We start from the raw sequence: 20306 nt of genomic DNA, 5'->3' as shown, positions 1-20306 counted from the left end.
CTTTCTTCGCCGCTGGTCCCGTCCAGCCCTGAGCTTCCTTCGCCGCTGGTCCCGTCCAGCCCTGAGCTTCCTTCGCCGCTGGTCCCGTCCAGCCCTGAGCTTCCTTCGCCGCTGGTCCCGTCCAGCCCTGAGCTTCCTTCGCCGCTGGTCCCGTCCAGCCCTGAGCTTCCTTCGCCGCTGGTCCCGTCCAGCCCTGAGCTTCCTTCGCCGCTGGTCCCGTCCAGCCCTGAGCTTCCTTCGCCGCTGGTCCCGTCCAGCCCTGAGCTTCCTTCGCCGCTGGTCCAGTCCAGCCCTGAGCTTCCTTCGCCGCTGGTCCAGTCCAGCCCTGAGCTTCCTTTGCCGCTGGTCCAGTCCAGCCCTGAGCTTCCTTCGCCGCTGGTCCCGTCCAGCCCAGAGACCCCTTTGCCGCTGGTCCCGTCCAGCCCAGAGACCCCTTTGCCGCTGGTCCCGTCCAGCCCAGAGACCCCTTTGCCACTGGTCCCGTCCAGCCCAGAGACCCCTTCACCGCTGGTCCCGTCCAGCCCAGAGACCCCTTCACCGCTGGTTCCGTCCAGCCCAGAGACTGGTAATGACTCTGTCACTCTCCCCTTTAATTTTTTTGGGGGGGGCCATAGGCCCTCGCCGTGGCCGCCCGAAGGGTCCTCACCGCCATGGCCGCCCGAAGGGTCCTCACCGCCATGGCCGCCCGAAGGGTCCTCACCGCCATGGCCGCCTGAAGGGTCCTCACCGCCATGGCCGCCCGAAGAGTCCTCACCGCCATGGCCGCCCGAAGGGTCCGCACCGCCATGGCCGCCCGAAGGGTCCCCACCGCCCTGGATGCCCGAGGGTCCGACAGCTCCACCCTGGACGCCCGAGGTTTCGTCTGCTCAGCCATGCCCACGTCCTGCTCCGCCCTGGCCACGCCCAAGTCCTGCTCCGCCATGGCCACGCCCACGTCCTGCTCCCCCCTGGCCACGCCCACGTCCTGCTCCCCCCTGGCCACGCCCACGTCCTGCTCCCCCCTGGCCACGCCCACGTCCTGCTCCGCCATGGCCACGCCCACGTCCTGCTCCGCCATGGCCGCCTGGTCCATCCTGGAGTCCATCCTCATGCACCCGGTCCGCCTTCCCGTCACGGACTCCAGGATGCCCACCCTCCCACCCCTGTTCTAAGGCGTGAGGTCACGCCTACCGGGAGGGGGGAGTAATGTCACATTCCTCGTCTGCACCTGTCTGTCCTTGACTGCACTACACTACCCAGAATCCTCCTTGTCTCCACACCTGAACTCACTCCCTCACTTACCAGCCTGTTCCTCGTTATCATCATCTGTGTCACCTGTCTTCACATCATTATGGTTCATTTGTCTCTGTATTTAGTTTCTTCTGTTCAGTCTGTCTTTGTCGGTTCTCGTCTATGTTAACTGGTGTTTGCATCCGCTCTGTCTGCCTGTACCTGTTTGTTGTTTTGATTTATAGTAAAGTTTATTGTTTATTTGAATTCCTCGTCTCCTCGTGCTTCCTGCCATACACCACCCGTGACATAGAAAGAGTGCAACCTTATAAAGTTACATGTATTGCAAAATAAATAATGATTTGAGGACCAAGTTTGTAGTCAAAGTATGGGCAGGCCATAATGTAAAGCATATTGTTGATGTTTCGTCCCTATTAGTGAATGTTCCATAACTGTTTATAATCCGCCGTCATCGGTGGTCCTGCTTACTAGCCTGCGCGTTCACGGCAGGCTCCGCTGTGGGGGAGGAGCTGTGGAGGGAGGGCTGTAGCGCAGCAGAGGGCAAGGGGGTTGGACCTGTAAGTTAAGCTTGTTCAAATTTTCAGGCTAAGTCAACATTTTCTCAAAAATCCCTACTGCAGCTTTATATGGCTAAATTCTTGAAAAATGTATACTCTGCAAAATAATTTTCAATATAGCTCTAAGCATCCTTAAAAGCAAGAAAAATGTATTTGATAAGCTAAAAATGTAAATACAATGTGTAAAAACTAAGAAAGATTTATTTTAATTTTTGTGAATTTTTTAATTTGTATTTAATTATGTAATATATTATATTAAATTAATGAATAACATATTATATTACCATTATTTCTGTTACTGTACCACATTGGCAAATATATATTTTCTTGATTTAACCATAATTGTTTTTAGACTTTTTATCAACCTGTAACATATTGGCAAATATATATTTTCTTGTTTTAGCCATAATTTTATTTAGACTATTATCAAATTAGTCAGGTGTTATTCTGTATTTTTTTAACATATATGCATATCTATTAAATATATAATTAAATATATATTTAATTAGAATTTTGTTATCAGCTCACAGTCAGGTGTTATACAGTAAATTACATAAGGAGCCAGCAAAATATTGTTTTTGGATAAGTTTATAGCAACATCTCTGCATGGCAATTTTATTAGCAACCTCCATGACAAGTTTTGGATATGGAATGAAAAGACCTTGAAAAATATTGTCTGCAACACTATCAGTACAGTAAATAAACATGTGGTAAAAGTGTCAGATCAGAAAGGAAGATGTATTGTGAGACAGCAGAACTGTCGAACCCAGGGCTGAGGTCACTGTTTATTATTGTAGTCAGGGCTGAAGGAGTGTAATTGGTCATGGATCAGTGAAGCTGAAGGAAGCAGATCCTCAGGTAAGAATGTGATGTTCAAATCTCTTGTCATGATCCTTTGGGTATAACTGCTATACTGTACATGAGCGATTCAGTCCAATAAGGGATTGGTTAGTGAAGTATGACAGTTTTATCAGTATTTTGTGACAGCTCTGTTGAGAAGAGGGTGTGTATTTGTAGTTTTAGACCAATTTAGAGTACTTTACCTTCACAGGTGTGTATGTCTGCCATCAGAGAGAATCCTTGGAAACAGGAACATTGGGGCAGGCCTCTTACCACAGAACACCGCTGAGAGCAAGGCCCATTACCTGCAGACAGTAGTAAAACTGTCAGTTAATACATCTATCACACTTATTTTTATACATTACATTATAATTACAATGGCAAGGATCATTGTTATTATTGTTGCCCTTGAATGATCAAATACACACAATTATGTCAAAATGCCCATCGTGGAGTATTCATGTAAACACAGTCGGTTATGTCTTATGTAAACAGTTTGGTGAAAAATGTATGTGTGTGAGTATTTTAGATCAAACCATTTGGTCTTAAAGTGACAGGAGCCTAATTATCTACTGCCATCTGTGTAATTAATCATTTGTCAAAAGACAAAGAGAAAATCACTCACTGCTCTTGACAGAATAACTTTTGTTTATATTTAAAGGCACAATATGCAATATTTTTAGATTAATATATCCAGAAATCTGCTATTTTAACCAGTATAACGGCCCATGTCAATGAGCAGTCTGTCTGTAAATCCCTTGATTTCCAGTTTTACTTCAGTAGAAACCGTAGAAACTTTAAAGCCGCATTAAATTATTATGCGTTTTACTGGTGAAGGAACTGTTTAGATACATTTATCAACAGAAAACTAATCATTGTTATTTTGCTCAATACGGTTAATTATCGGTCTTATTGTTTGATTCTCTTGTTTTCTTGGTTTACAGCGAGTAACATGTCTGTATCATGCCTTAGAGACACTGTTTTGTCAAGTGGCTAACATAGCATAATCAGAAAGAGCATTATAATACAGCATTTTCTCTGCCATACTATGCATTTCAAAAATGAATTACATGCCATTTAGCAACAGAAATCATCCAGATTTCATTAATATGATATTCAAATATCGATATAGCTAACAAGCATCTCATATCAGCCACAGAGCGTACGCACAGAGTAACGTTATAACATAACTTTCAACACACTCAAATGTATATTGAGTATGATTGTTTTTACCAAGTAAAACAGGGCTGCATTACCCCACAATTTTAATTTAAAAGTGACCTGTATGAGTAGTAATTCAGCACTAACTGTAACAAAATTCAAGTTCAAGGAAGGAGACATGAAATGGCAATGGTTAAAAGTAACTTTAATTGTAAAATAAACAAACTGCGGTATATATGGTTAATAAAAGCTCCGTTGCTCCTCCATGGGACTCGATCCTCTCCCAGGCTCTCAGCCCCACCCTGCTTCATACCACAGTACATCTCATCCATGAACACGATTTCTGCCTGATTCCCGTCGGATTGCTTTCCATCGGCTGTGGAGGTGAAGACGACAACTCCCATGATTCCACTCTCATTAATGCCAGAATGGAGCTGCTGTGCTCATGGATGACCATAACAGATTTCGTTAAAAATTTAACTATGATCAGCATGACTTAACGAGTCACCCAGACACATCCAGATCATTTCCGTACTGATTGATACTCCAGAAACACGACAGTGCCCCAGACAAGACACAGACTTCCAGTAAATGTTTAAGTCCTTGAACATCTACCATCAATCCCAAACCAGATATACATTAAACGTTGTGGCATATGGACTTGTCTTGTGAAGTGCTTTATTTTCTGGATGGCCTGCTCAATAAGGAGGAAGTGGTGATTTTTTGCTTCAATTAAGATAACATATGTTTTGCAGAGAATTATAATGACCATACAGTACCTGTGAGGCTACATGGTCTGGAATTGAGTGCCAATTCTCTGTCATGGTGCCAGAACCATGTTATGCGCACACCAAAACAACCAATTATGTTAAGATATCCACAAAACATTTGCATAATGATTCATCATGAATGAAGCTAAGAAAAAAAATCTTAATATGTATTAAAAATGTCAAACATTCTTAGGCCTGACTAAAGTCTGAGTATATATATATATATCTTTAAAGGTGTAAAAAATTTGAGTATCTATTAACAGAAATGCAATATGACATCCATAACTATGTTTTCAGTGGTGTATTAAGAACGTCCTGGTTGCGTATGCAACCCACCGTTCCCTGAAGGAGGGAACTCGCTAGAGAGCCTTTCCTCTTAGAGTACTATTGAACGAGCAAATGTAATTGGCGTGCGTGATTCGCATCACACACTCCGCCCCCGCGGCGCGGGTATAAATACGGAAGTGGATGTACGCACTGGTTGCTTTTTGCTGAGGAGCCGAGAGTAACCCGGGGTCAGCGGTGGTCCAGCGGTAGTGGCAAGGGGACTACGTCCTCCGTTCCCTCCTTCAGGGAACGGTGGGTTACATACGCAACCAGGACGTTCCCTTTCAGTCGATAACGTCAGACGTAATCGACGGTCGACTGAAATGGGATCACTCTTTGAACACGCCACTAACGCTGCCACCTTCCAGTGCCTAAACCAAAGCCTCCTGATGCCCCCGCAAATTTAAGGCGGGGAAGGACAGGGCTTAGGCCAGGGAAGTCACTGCTGTTCCTACAGGACCACTGGGAAAGCGTTCCCCGTACATTGGAAGGAAGGGACGCTGCGGAAGCCACATCCAACCCAGAGGGAGGTAACGTGGAGAATACACATATGAACTGGGCGGAAACCGGGCAGTCTAACATATGGAATGTCACTGGGGTGGCTCCAGCCTAAGACGGGGGAGACACACCGGACAGTGACGGCAGAGAGACTCTGCCGAGGGAAGACACGGGCTCGCCGCAGGGAGCCGTATCGTGGAAGAATACACATATGGGGTCGCCGTAGGGACCGCAACATATGGACCCAGCCTAACACAGGTTCCACACTGCTTACGAGTGGTAGGCCTAACACCAGACGTTCCGCACGTCCGACGTCGGAGGGGTGTGGAGGAACTCAACAGGGTTCAATTTTAAGGGAAAGCAACTGGAGTAGAAAGGCGCACGTATCTAGTCCATAGGAGGGGAATGGCGCAGCAAGCCGACACTTGAACCGGGCTCACGGTGAAACTGGCTTCACGAGAAGGGAGCCCACGGGAAGCAGCGGTTCAACTAGGTGTCGTCCAGCCCCCAACTCTAGAATCTGTTTAGCAAAGCATATCGTCAACGCCCAGGCGGAGCACTTTACACTCATCATAGAGGAGCTCAATACCTAAGTGGACATGTTGCATCTCGGATTTTTATAAGTGCAACTTTGCATGGAAACAGCCTTTCCTCTCTGCTGAGTTCCAACAGATATTTGTAGAGCTGGTCTGAGGTCTATGGCTTGCATTCTGTACACGTCCAAGCGAACGGACAGAGAAGCCAGGGCTGGATCTGCCTCCTCCAGGGCAGCGCTTGCACACTCACCACCTGCTCCTATTACGGGAGAGGTAGGAACCTTGGGCACAATCCGAGCCGGGGTCTCAGCTTGTGAGACTTAGCCGGTCCAGACTCCAGGCACAATACGTTGACCGAAAGCAAGCAAGTCCCTACCCTCTAGTAGAGACCACGCGAGCAGGAGAACTGATATAACAGAATTTTTAACTCACCGCCTGCAGTGGCTCAGGGGCGGTCTCTACAGTGCAGTCGCACCAGGGACAAGGCCCAAGAGGATAAAGAAAGACGCAAGGATTTACAAGACCTTGCTCCTCAGGAACCTGACGATCAGAACGTGCTTCTGCACACTTCTGCAACACTATTAGCGTCGTTTAAACACCGAGGCAACATCATTTTGAGGGTGAAGGAAAACAGCCTACTCCAACCCATTTTGCAGGAAAGAGAGCACTGAAGTGATCGAAAGCTTTTAGGATCTCCTCTGGAGAGAAGACGCACTCAACGACTAGGTTCCACTTCTAAAGGCGTAAGCACGCTACCCATTTCAAGGGGGTGCTCGCAGAAGTGATGGTAACTATCACATGTCCCTGTGATAGCCACCTGAAACTCCGCGTTCAGATGTAAGACCGCCCGGAATCTCCGGGGGAAGAACGCGGGTGCCATCGTGCCCCGTCCCTGAAAGAGTTTTCAGGGGAAGTCAGGAAGGCTGTCGATGGGAACCAGGTCTAGTTGGGCCAATAAGGGGCAACTATGAAGACATGTTCCTCTCCTGACTTGGCACGTAGGTGCAAGCGACGGGCGCAAAAAGACAGGAGCATTGCTAAACACAACATGTGAAGATCACTGGGCTTCAGGAGCATTTTCTGCTCAGCACTTGAGTGTGATAAGTTCACTGAGCTTCAGGAGCATTCCTGCTCAACACTTGAGTGTGATAAACTCACTGAGCTTCAGGAGCATTTCTGCTCAACACTTGAGTGCGAAGAACTTCACTGAGCACCAGGAGCATTTCTGCTCAGCACTGCGTGTGATGAATTCACTGAGCTACAGGAGCATTTCTGCTCAACACCTGAGTGTGATGAACTCACTGAGCTACAGGAGCATTGCTGCTCAACACCTGAGTGTGATGAACTTCACTGAGTTTCAGGAGCATTTCTGCACAACATGAAGTGTGATGAATTCACTGACTTGAGCAGGCGCAAGGCGACCATGAGTCGCAGTCGCCTTTAGAAGGCTCACTGGGGTTAAACGCATTTCTGCGGGCCCCTGGGGCAGCTGAGAGCAGGTGTTTGTCCAAGGGTAGTCCGCTCGGTTTGTACAAACACTGGCAGGAAGACGAAACCGGAGGGGCAACTGAGCGGCCCCGGATTGGTCATGACCCAGCTGGACCCAGGGGATGGAGTCTCCACTTGCCCTGGCTATAACTGTCGTGAGGCTCGATGGCAGCACGATTGAGTAGAGCGGGAAGAGTGGAACAAAGCGTCCTCAGAAGCTTCTGACTCCAAGGAGGAGGTGACGGGTGAGTTGAGACATGCAAGGGAAGCTTGCGCAACGGTCGCAATGTTTAACAACTCGAGGCACGAATGCCCGTGTAGTCGAGGGTCGCCCAGGCCCCCGTTAAAACACACCCTTTGTACATGGCCCCTCTGTTGAAGAGGGTTTGGCAGCAGACCGGGATGAACTATAGTCACACAGGGTGAGCTGCTCTGCCACGGTCACCTCGGATCTCGATCGTGAAACTAGCGCTGAAGCGGTCACATATGGAGGAAGCCAATCGCTGCAACTACCATATACCCCAGGAGCCTCTGAAAGTTCTTTCAGTGGGACCCTTTCTCACTTCAAGCACCAGCTGAACACATTCTCATTGGAGAGACGTGTTAGACCGAGTCCATCTCCAAAACTGAAAAAGAGATACTCAGCCCGTGGGCGAGATTAATCTCTTCCAGTTGACCTGAAGACCCAACGGGCTCTGGAGCACTCGAAGGGAAGGACACTGTACTGATACTCCACCCTTACACGCAACCCACAGGATGGCCTGCGGTGCGTAAGGTAGAGATCTGTTTTTAAGCTCATGTCTTTCAGGTCGGAGCTGTAGACCAATCGTGGGCCAAGATGGTCACGACCCACCACCTAGTAGCACGAAGAACGAGTTTACAACTGGCCTTCGTACCGGCTGGAGGAGCGGCTATATCAAATCCTTCGCCAGCAGGATAAGATAAGCACGCACAAGTCAGGAGCACTGCTCAACACTCGGTGTGATGAATATCACTGAATTTTCAGGAGCACGTCTGCTCAACACCTAATGTGATGATTATCACTGACTTGAGCGGGGTAGCCGAGCCTGAGGTGGGGCAGCAAAGTAGAGAGAGTGGTGTTAGTGTGCTGTGCAACACTTACCTTTCTCCACTAGCGGCAGGGGGCGCGTGAGAAGGCGGATGACCGGGTCCTCGAACGCACCAAGCTGCCTGCTGGCGACCAAGGGGGAGCTGAGGGGTGTAAGGCTATACAGGGTCACACCCGCCAGACTGGCCCTCTTGGGACCCAGGAACAGATGAAATTGCTCTCTCTTTGAAGTGTGGGTACCGCTTGCTCCGCTTTTTTAAAAAAATTTTTAGGGAGCCAGCGGCAGAACAGACACACACACAAACAAAGGCTCCACCCGGCCCTCACCCGGGGGGAGGGAGTGATCGTGCCACTCCAAGAGCATCTCATCCATTCCTGGGCGGCCCGCTACGGAAAGCTTCCGCTGTCGCTTGCCATCTGGCTTGGCAGCGCCTGGAGTGGGCTGGGCGTCTCTACTGCGGCCGGCTCCATGCTGAGGCCTGGGTGGAGGCTGCTGCGGAGGGCCAGCAGGAGCGGCGGCCAGGGAACGCCCACGGCGACGAGCAGGCGGAGGAGCTGCCACCGGCGGCGATTTGAGGCAGCAGCTGGCCACCGGGGCAGGATGTGCCGGATGACCTCCGTCTGCGCTTGAGCGGCAGAGAACTGTTGGTTGCAGTTCTCCACCGCGTCGCCGACCAGCCCAACCTGGGAAATTGGGGAGACCAGGAACTTAACCTTGTCCGCATCCGCCATACCAACCAGGCTGAGCCAACGAAGGCGCTACTGGACCAACAAGGTGGACATCGCCAGACCGATCACGCACGCTACGACACTCATGCCCCGGAGGGTGAGGTCGGATACAGTGCGGTGCTCACCTATGAGCGCACGGTCTGGATTACCCTCGTGCATGCCATGGGTGCCCTAGCCCGCAGCAACGCCATGGCACGCAAGAGGAAGCGGCTTGCCCACAGGCTTTGTGAGCTCTGCCCGTCGGAACGGACGAAAACTCACAGGTCTTAGGGGGGAGACGAGGATCCCCCCAAAAGGCAGCAGCCGCCGGACACAGGTGCACCTGTGTCGACAGACCGCTCCACTGGAGGGACACCTCGCAACCCTTCACCGTTCCTCCATCAAGGGTAATGAGGGGGAAAAGCTATTCAGGCAGTTTCTGGCAGAGAAAGATGCTGTTCACCACCTGATAAGCTCTCCATGCATTTCGGGAAAGAAAGGCACTGGGGGGGGTGAGCTGAGAACCAGCGCGGCCCGCCCCAAGATACCAAACTCCAGATTCCAACCGAGACTGAACGGGACACGGTGGAGGTTCCACTCGAGCCCGGCAGCCTCGGCGGCCCGTTTCAGCATAGCTGATAATTCTGGATCCGGCTCGGGCAACATTGAACTCCCGGAGGGAGACAATGCAGCCGAGTCATCATCTCTAGAAGTCAGCTCACCCTCCGATGCTGCAATCGGCGTCCTGTCCTCCAGGGGAGCCCCGAGATGGACCAGCAGACAACACAGGAGGCTCCAGTGGTTGCAGTGGAAGGGAGGAGTGAGGAGCCCACAGGGAATGGTTACCGGCCGGGACATCCAACACTATCCTCCGGTCACCCATCCCACACAGCACCCGAGGGTGGGGCATGGTAATGGGGACTCGCTCTCCGCGAACGAAGGCGAGTCTCGCCCTCAACACTGCGACAGTCATGTTCCCACAGTGAAAACATGAGCTGTCCACAAAAGCTGTCTCAGCGTGCTGTAAGCCCAAACACGTGACACAACAGTTGTGACTATCAGAGAGAGACAGGGTCGACCGCACCCAGAAACGCACGGGCGGAATGACATCTTGAAAAAGACGCAAACGCACCCGTGTTGCTCTTTCAGAAAATAGGACCGCCACCAGTGCCGGAGCACACAGGGGAATGACCGCGGCAACACTGAACAGAGAACTGAAACAGTGAAGCACTCACTTTTCCGCCCTCTAACCAGCCATCAACACACACAAACATTTAGAAATTTGTTGCTGTTAAAACAGCAGTTGAGAGCTCAAAGCTCGCGATCACCGCTGCACTCGCGCTGTAGAACACCAGCACTGGGAGAGTTTTCCTGAAGAACACCGACACACTCGCTCGTTGTAGACAACAGCACTCTCAGAGACATCAAACGATCGGCTCCGAAGCGAAAGGCAACTAGTGCGTGCATCCACTTCCGTATTTATACCCGCGCCGCGGGGGCGGAGTGTGTGATGCAAATCACACACGCCAATTACATTGGCTCGTTCAATAGTACTCGAAGAGGATAGGCTCTCTAGTGAGATCCCATTTCAGTCGACCGTCGACTACGTCTGACGTTATCGACTGAAAGGGAACTTACTTAATAAACCGTAATGTTTTTATTACCTTAGAATGAGACATTTATATCTACATAACAGCGGGCACCCCCTTCTATGAAGGTCGACATATTGTGACGTCATGTTTCTACCGTAGCCGAACGCGAACAAACAGCGCTACAGAGCGCGTTTCGTCACTAATTTGAAAGAGAAGCCGCAGAAAGCTAGAAGCTAGCCATAAACACCGTGAGTACATTTACATTTACATTTATTCATTTAGCAGACGCTTTTATCCAAAGCGACTTACAAATGAGAACAATAGAAGCAGTTAAACTAACAGTAGGACAACAATACGTAAGTGCTATAACCCCTCTCAGTTTAACTTTAGTGCATTTTTTTTTTTTTAGAATAGAAGTGAAGAGAAAGTGTTAGTACTACTGAATCAAGTGCTGCCGAAAAAGATACGTCTTCAGCAGTTTCTTGGAAGTGGCTACTGACTCAGAAGCTCTGGTTGAGTTAGGCAGATCATTCCACCAACAGGGAACAGTCATGGTAAAGGTCCGAGAAAGAGATTTTGTGCTTCTTTGAGATGGTACCACAAGACGACATTCGCTAGCAGAGCGCAAGTTTCTGGATGGCACGTAAGTCTGAAGTAATGAGTTTAGGTAAGAGGGAGCAGTGCCAGTGGTTGTTCTGTAGGCAAACGTCAGTGCCTTGAATTTAATGCGAGCGGCAACTGGCAACCAGTGCAATTTAGTGAGGAGAGGAGTGACTTGTGCTCTCTTTGGCTCATTAAAGACTACTCTGGCTGCAGCATTCTGGATCAATTGTAGAGGTTTGACAGAGCAAACTGGAAGACCAGCCAGGAGAGCATTACAATAGTCCAATCTGGATAAAACAAGTGCTTGGACAAGGAGTTGTGTAGCATGCTCTGTAAGGAAGGGCCTGATCCTCCTAATGTTGTGCAAGGCAAATCTGCAGGACCGGGCAGCTCTAGCAATGTGGTCTGTGAATTTAAACTGATCATCAATTACAACCCCAAGGTTCCTAGCTGACCTTGATGGAGTTATGGATGATGAGCCTAGCTGAATGGAGAAGTTGTGATGAGTGTTGGGTTGGCCGGAGCCACAAGTAGCTCTGTCTTCGGATGGTTTAGTTGAAGGTGGTGGTCCTTCATCCCACCAGGTTAAAGCGTAAAGCCTTGTTTAAATTCGATGCGGTCGCGTGAGCCCAAAGGTGCGCGCGTCAAAAATGGCATGATTGTAACAGCACGCACCCCTCCGCATCCCCTAGACACCATTTACTACACACAATAGGCTTTTTTTCTCTGATTTTGAAAACTCTTCGCGATCAACTTAAAATGCTTCCATTTTAGTGTAGTGACTTTTCCCTTGTCTGTGTCATGGCTTTGCTATGTGGGGATAAATGTGCTGGTTACGTTCGTGAGACAGCTGATTAGTACTCTTGTCATTGACCGTAAAACGTTACAGGAATCACCAACCCGTCGATCGCGGTCAACAAGTCGATCTTGGAAGCATTTTAAGTTGATCGCGAAGAGTTTTCAAAATCAGAGAAAAAAAGCCTATTGTGTGTAGTAAATGGTGTCTAGGGGATGCGGAGGCGCACGCACTGTTACAATCATGCCATTTTTGACGCGCGCGCCTTTGGGCTCACGCGGACGCGTCGAGTTTAAACAAGGCTTTACGCTTTAACCAGCTCAGCCACAGTAACAGCTCAGATTTAGCCAGCTAAACTTTTACTACCCTGTTAGAAAAAATATATAGTTGCATAGTTTCATGTGGTTCTTCTCCCTCGCTGTATTATGGGTTTGCTATGTGGGGGGAAATGTGCTGGTTACGTTTGTGAGACAATCAGCTGATTACTATTATTATATAATATATTAAGACCATTGATCCTCACCTGACTATGGCTTTGTAAACTTTGTAAACAGAAACAGTGACAATGTTACACACTCTTGGCTTACTCTGGCTATTCTCTGCTGTCTCAGACAACGATATGTTTGTCCAACTTTAACCACCGTAGCTTCTTCGAAAGGGAGGGGTGAGCAGTGGGCTGAGCCCTTAGTGCAACTCGCAGCCGAACCGCTAGATGTCGCTAAAAATCATACACTGCACCTTTAAAAGGTAAAAGACTTAATACAAATTGTAAAATTTTATAATCAATATGTATGATATTTATATTTTACCATATTACCGTTTTACTTTATTAACAGCATTACGTCACCAAATGTTTTCAGTTATTTCTAAGGTCCTTACAGCCTTTAACAGCAAAAGAACCTAAACCCACAACGATTACGTACCTGCACATGGGTTATGAAAGACTGGGGGTTGAGTGGTGGTTTCTTGTCTTGCTGGAGCTACAGTAAGCAGCCTGTCTTCTTCACTCACCCTGTTGTCTTCCTCCTGCTTCTCTGTCAGAAAGAGAGAGAAAAGAGTGAAATCTCACAGGGATGAGTCATTCTATTTCTTTTTACACCCCATCAGATGGTCTTTTTGGTAGAGGAGTGACCAGATGCGAAATATGAAAAGTGCTATTTGATTTGTGACATTTGCAAAGATATATCTTATGATCAGAATTTCTTTCATTCCAAAAGTCAGCTGAAGAATGCTGGAGGGGAAATTATTTGTGGTCGTATCATTAGTTCAGTCCAGACATGAGATCATGAGCCAAGGTTCAAACTGCGGGGCAGCACAACACTATCTCTATCAACACTTCCATGTCACCGGAGACACAAAAACAATATTGACACATGATGACAATCCCATCATGCAGTGGCGTTGTTAGGGTTTGGCTGTTTAACCAAGGAAACGGGACAAATAATTACAAACTGCAGTGAATCAGGCAAAGCATAGATGGTCCCATCACTGTGCTATCTAGTTAAAGGGATAATTCACCCAAAAATGAACTCTTTCATATGTTATCATTTATATGTTTTAATATATTTATATATTGTCATTTTGGAGCTAGACCAACCCAGTTATTGATTTTATAATATTTAGAAAAACTGTACAGGATATTGATATTGATGGAGATTGATCAAAATACATGTTTTTGACTCGTTTACAATACACGTTTTATGTTATATAAAGAATTAATATTATTCATGTGGTTCTTCAGAGTTCAAAGGTTTGAAAAATAATATACCAGGACATCTAATTCAATGACTCATCATAAAAAACCTTCACTAGATTGCTGTATGTGCAGGCGCGCACCTACATGCAAAGTCACAGTACACACAGTGTTATTTAAGGTCATTTTAAATCCAAATCAGTTCTAAGTAATGCACACACACTGCAGAAAGGATATTGAGAAGGTATTACGATTAATTCCTCTATTTAATGCAGGGCTGATAGAGTGTGTTTTGAGTGCATAAAGATTAGACTTCATTATGCTAGGTTGTATACAGAAGTAGATCTCTGCTCTGAAAGTCTACGAATTACATAAACCCCCACTGGTTCTCAACAGCATTTATGCATATCCAAATAGAATATTTGTTGAAGTATACCTTGTTACGTCCCCTGTGGTCTGTTTATGTGTTTTATGCTGTTGTGGGAGGTGTTTGTTTTTTTTCCAGGAAGAAGACCGGATTGATTCCCGCAGTCTTATTGGTGCCACGCCCTGATTGATCAGCTGACACCTGGACGTGTATGAAAGCATCCTTTGTTACTCCTTCCATTAGCCTTGTGCTCACTCGCTACACTTGTCTTGCCTGACTTTGTTACTCAGTAAGACTTTTTTTTCTGGGGTGTGTTTTTGAGAAATTGTTTAAGAGAGAAGAGTTTGTTTGTTTCTTGTGAATTGCCATTATTTTTGATAAAGACTACCGCCTGTTTAATGACTTGGACTCCAGATTAACCCTGCACTGTTTTGTTTGCTCTTATACCTATATATATATATATATATATATATATATATATATATATATATATATACATGTGTTTTGGAATTGGGAGGTAGGGAGACCGACGCCACCTTTTTAAAAAAATCTTTATTGCCTGTTTTGGATTAGGGAGTCGGGGGAAGTAATTGTATTTTATTTTATTTTATTTTGTGTATTAGGGCAGTAAGAGGTAGATACAAATTACTTTTTTGTTTGTTATTTTGGGCTGTCGGCTCCTGAGGTAAACTCCCAAATTGTATAATAAACCTATTCAAATTCAATAAATATTGTTTCATTGGCTTACCCCTTATAAGAAACCGTATCATCTCCTTTTTTTTATGTTGCGTGCGTCCTTTACCCTAGACGGGGCGTAACAACCTGCTTAATCTAAAATGGTTCACACACAAAACTGAATCTACATACAGTATAACACAAGCAAACAGGTTATTCCTGAGTCATCAGAACTCACAGAGGGGCTGATCTTACCTGGCACACAGGTGCGGGCATCCTGCAGGAGTGTGTATCCAGGGTGGCAGGCGCACAGGTAGGAGTCGCGAGTATTGATGCAGGTGTGATGGCAGAGCAGTGCAAATCTCTGGCAACTGTCATCATGCTCTAAATCCTCCAGTGAATTGGCTGCTGGATCCACATCGACAACCGACAGCGCTTGCTTCGAAAACCGACTGTCTGATACTGAGGAAGGGAAGAGAAAGAAAGATTAGTAAGATCTCTTGCATGTGACTTTATTTAGATTACTGACATCAATGCATATACACTGTCACTAGGGATGCAACAATATCAGAATCCTGGTTGATAAGCCAGAATTCTAATATTACAGATAAGCCTATTTAAATGTTCATGTTATGGCCAATAAATGATAAACGGTTTAAAAATTAAAGAAACTAACTATAAATAAAAAACTGAAAAATTAAATCAATCATTTAAATGCAGCAAGTGAATTTAGTTATCACAACATTATAAATGTACAGTATGAAGCATTTAGATAACACTTTACTTAAGGTATTCATAAAACACGTTATAATGCATAATATATATTCATACATAATCAAAATCTTATCAAAAACACTAAGTAGGGCGAAAACAAGTTAATTCTGAGTAACAAATGTCATTAAAAAAAAGTGCATCATAAGTGATCAAACTGTACATGCTCAGTACTAAGTTCTTAATTCAATATTTTAAGTTCTTTACTTTTTAAAGGTACACTATGTAACTTTTTTTATTCAAAAATTACAGTGTATATAATGAGCGATTATATCATGAATCAATCTTCCAAATCGTGTTTTTGTCTTATCCTGAATCCCTATGGTACGTAAGTGTTTATAATCTTTGTGGAGTAGCCCAGTACATGCATGATTACATAAACAGAGAGAAGTAGCTTTAGCTACAATTTTCTTCCGCAATACACATGCAGTTCTGTTTATTAACCACTAGAGAGGTTACAGAGTGTACGTTTAAGTTGCTCATGCTAATTATTGATTTTTTCTACATTTAATTGTAGACTTTAACATTAAACCGGCAGCTGATTCCTGTGGATACTGGATAGCATCATGTCTAGAAGACGGCGCTGTGCTCTGTAATGTGAAGTAACTTTTTAATTGTTCAATCAACATTTATAATGCGTTTGACAAAATGGAAGCTTCATTATTTTAAGTGAATTAAATTATTTTATATTAGCGACAATATTGACAGTTTTCAATAAAGATTTTGATGTAATGATATAAAATAACATGACAATATAAATACATGTGCAAATCTCAAACATTTCAAAATAAAAAGTACTTTTATAATTTTTATTGGGATGCATGCCATTTGTTGTAAACCTATAAACTTCCCATGTCATAAATTAACTGTTATTTTGTGAGAGTTTCTGGCTTTGACTCACAGAAAGCGTTTGATTTGAAGCAGTTCTTTTTTTAGCACTTCTGTCTGGAAAGACACTACAACAACAGATGCTATGATTGTTTTCCCTTCAAAGTGCCCTGAGTTGATATCATTTATGCCATCTGAAATGTCCCGACAGTCATAGTGGTCTACAGGGGTCCTCTCTATGATATTATTTCCTGTTTTATGGAGGGTTGTTTGTCACAAGATGGGTTCCACACCCACACTGACTTTCGCGAAAGTGATTAGGCAGAAGCTTGTTTTGGGAAAGTATCAGTAACATTTTAACAAAACGGCTTCATTATTTTTTCAAGTAATAAAAAAGAAAAAAATATTAACAATAATCAAGAATTTTTGCCTTTTTTCCTTCAAAACAATCCAAGGATCACCTTGACATTTTTCACTTAATGTCCCAAAAAATATTAAATAAATATTCTGAAATATATCATGTAATAGCTGTATTCAAGACATTGGGTCTTATTAATGAAACAAACATGAAGATCCGATTTCTGTGTAAACATACGAAGTTGTGCACATTATGGTTTTACAAATATTATCTGGACATAAAAAAAATAAAAAATAAAACATTTTACTAATATGCTGATTGGCTTTTTCAATAATACATTTCACTTGTGTTATTTCTCTAGTGTCTCTAATGAATGTTTTTCATTACTCAAGGATAAACCAGATGTCAACCAGAACGACACGGCAATGTCGACTACTTTTACGTAAACATAATACATATTAAAGCAACACTCTAGTCAACATCTGTCATTCCACCACTGCCAGCTGTGCTTGCCATGCTCTCTGTGTCCTCCATCTGCCAATCACATCCTATCAATCCCAAATCCACAGTCAACGAATTCTACACAACAACTGATGGAGTTAATCAACAGGCTTTCCAACATCGCACACCAATTTGGCAAGGCGTTCGACTGACTTGGCAATTAGCATCTGGCTAAACATAATAAACAGACTCGGTTTCACCTTACACAGCGCACTGGTGTAAAGTAAATATTTCTCACAGTCATTAACTGAATGTAAATGCAATGGAGGGAGAAGGAGATTAAACATTTCTGCTATAATTAATCACTTTACGGGTGTGAGGTGGCAGGGGGCCTGAGAAAGCATCCCTCATGGAAATAATTACCTCTCAACCATTTTTGTATGGCTTAAACCTTTGATGCAACCGAAAGGGATTACATAGTTAGCAGTAGTCTCCTTAAAAAGAGAAAGAAAATGCATTTCTTTGGATACCTCTATGGAGGCAATTTAATTGGACCTATTTTAGCGTTCTATCATCTGTATGTGCAACACGAAATGGAAATAAACCAGTAGCTACTGACACGGCTACAGCTAATCTCACCTTGCCTCAGGATATCAGGTAGGCCAAAGGAATGAACCATTTGAGACATAGCAAGAGGTAAAGTCTGGGTTTTAACTCTCATTCAAAGGAATATTGACCTGTGTCTATTGACTAAGGTTTTGCTGATAACTGAGGCTAGTTGGGTAATGGACATCTGCCATTACACTGATATGACACTATGGCTCTCAGGCTGATAGAATAAAAGTCAGGATGTGAGGTGTAGAACAACTTTATTTAGCTATAAGCCACATACAGTTTTAAGGCACTTAATTAAATTGAGGAAAATTTTCCTCACACGCACACACAAATGTATTAGACACGGTTCATTCTTGGAACTTGAAAGCTTTAGGTTATATTTTTATACAAATATTTAAAAAAATATATATATTAGATGGCATTAACAAAGAAATAAAAAAAAATGGTTCACTTTAATTTTGTAGGGTCTAAACTAACTACACAGTCAGAAAATGTGTGGGTCTGGATTTGGATTTCTGCTGTATTTTCGACAGTGAACATTATTCATGTATTCCGAATACAAAAGGATTAAGTAAACATCCATTTTCCAAATTTAAATTGATTTCACACAATGAAATCAGGTTAAGACAAAAGAATTATGTTGCATTAACTCATTTTAATAAATTCAATTTAAAAAGCAACATAATCCATTTTTGGAGTGTACACAGTCTATTTCTAAACTAATATCAGGTCTTATCCCAGTGTTAACATATAGCATAATTCCAAAAAAGAGAAAAATGTTTCCATGCAAATCCTGCCAAAATTAGTGAAATTAGTCAGCTGAAACATTTGAGACAGGAGGAAAGTTTGCTGGCACCGGCAGAAAGGCAACAGCCTGCTTTGCCATCTGCTTCTGATTCAGCCCAGCTTGCCAGCATCTTTGTGCGTTATTCTGAACGGTAACGTGACACCTGACCAATCAGCTCTGGGCATCTTTCTTTCCTCTGATCCATCAATGTCAACCTCTCGGCCAGAAGTGTGACGAACTTGAACATGAAACTCAATGCCAAGACAAAGCCAGATTTCAGACGCTTCCAAGTATGATCCAGGCTTTAAAAACAAACAATCAAAATCACGACTAAGTCACTGGGATGAAGAGATAACTGGGACATTGGTAAAAAAAAAAACATTGCAGGTCCTCATGTGGTTTCACATCATATGGTGTGTCTCCATCACAACCCTTTCTTGGCATGACAGCCCGTCTAGATCTGTTCGTTTAAAAATATGAACTCTCACTCACCCCAGACCCAACCACTGGAAATCAGCCATACACTACAGGTTACACATTGCAAAGCACGAGTAAACTCTGCTGTAAAAACAAAACTCCAGATTTTGTAAAAGAAAAGAATTTCACCTCTCTTAGGAAGAGCAGTCGGTTGAGGTCTCTGTTTTTTCTTGATCGCGGGTGGAGCAGGACCTTCCTCATCCTCCTCGCAGCACGTGAGGAAGACGTGTCCACATGGGTAACTCAGATACTCGTGCACTTCACAACCTTTACCTTCTTTTCGTAAACGCAGACCCAGTGCACAGCAGTTACAGCAGTCCTACATTAAATTGCAAGAAAGAGAACGAAAACATTTTTTTCAATCCTAACCAGTCATGATGTGACTGTCGAGCAATAAGTAATTTGTCTAGCAACAAGTCATTTCCACATTGAAAGCCAAAATTATGTATAATGTTACACAAACACAGCCAATCAGAGCCTTTTTGAGGTTTAACATACACCACCTTTCAAACTTTGAAAAAAACCTTTCAAACAATTTTAACACATTTATTATTATTATTAAAATTAATTAAAATGATTATTTTCTAAATTGATACTTTCATTCACCAAGGCCCCATAAAACTGATCAAAAGTGAAAGTAAAGTATTTAGAATGTTACATAAGATATTTGTTTCAAATAAATTATGTTTATTTGAACTTTCTATTCATCAAAGAATCCTGGAAAAATGTATCAGTTTCCATTAAGATATTAAGCAGATCAACTGTTTTCAACATTGATAACAATAAGAAATGTTATTAGTATGATTTCTGAAGGATAATGTGACACTGCTGAAAATTCAGCTTTGCCATCACAGAATAAAAAAAAAAAAAAAAAAAAAAAAATATATATATATATATATATATATATAAAAATAGAAAACATGTTTTAAACTATATTATTATTTCACAATTTCACTGTTTTACTGTATTTTTGATCGAATAAATTACCGACCCCAAATTTTTTTAACAGAAGTGTAATTGGACCAAGACAATTTCACTGTGGGTGGGGCTACCCAGCTTGAACCAACATAAATAGAAACCAGACTTTTTTTTTTAAATGTCCTGCTGCTACTTGTGTTC

The 20306-nt window shown here is 44.1% G+C and overlaps 1 protein-coding gene across 2 annotated transcripts in view; it reads right to left on the bottom strand.

Annotated features, from left to right (window-relative positions):
* Positions 1-20306, bottom strand: part of fbln2 (fibulin 2) — a 67542-nt gene that overhangs the window by 20093 nt on the left and 27143 nt on the right. For both annotated transcript variants that reach the window (XM_077203609.1, XM_077203608.1), the window contains exons 5-8: positions 19317-19506; positions 15166-15372; positions 13099-13209; positions 2831-2932 (exon numbers count right to left, since the gene is read on the bottom strand). In XM_077203609.1, coding sequence (XP_077059724.1) covers positions 2831-2932; positions 13099-13209; positions 15166-15372; positions 19317-19506 — 610 coding nt within the window. The remainder of the gene's footprint in view (positions 1-2830; positions 2933-13098; positions 13210-15165; positions 15373-19316; positions 19507-20306) is intronic.

The sequence above is a fragment of the Siphateles boraxobius genome, unplaced genomic scaffold (assembly GCF_051911475.1).
Source record: "Siphateles boraxobius isolate OS27281-9 unplaced genomic scaffold, OSU_SipBor_1 5, whole genome shotgun sequence".
Taxonomy (NCBI): Eukaryota; Metazoa; Chordata; class Actinopteri; order Cypriniformes; family Leuciscidae; genus Siphateles; species Siphateles boraxobius.
This window is presented reverse-complemented; position numbering and strand designations above follow the sequence as displayed.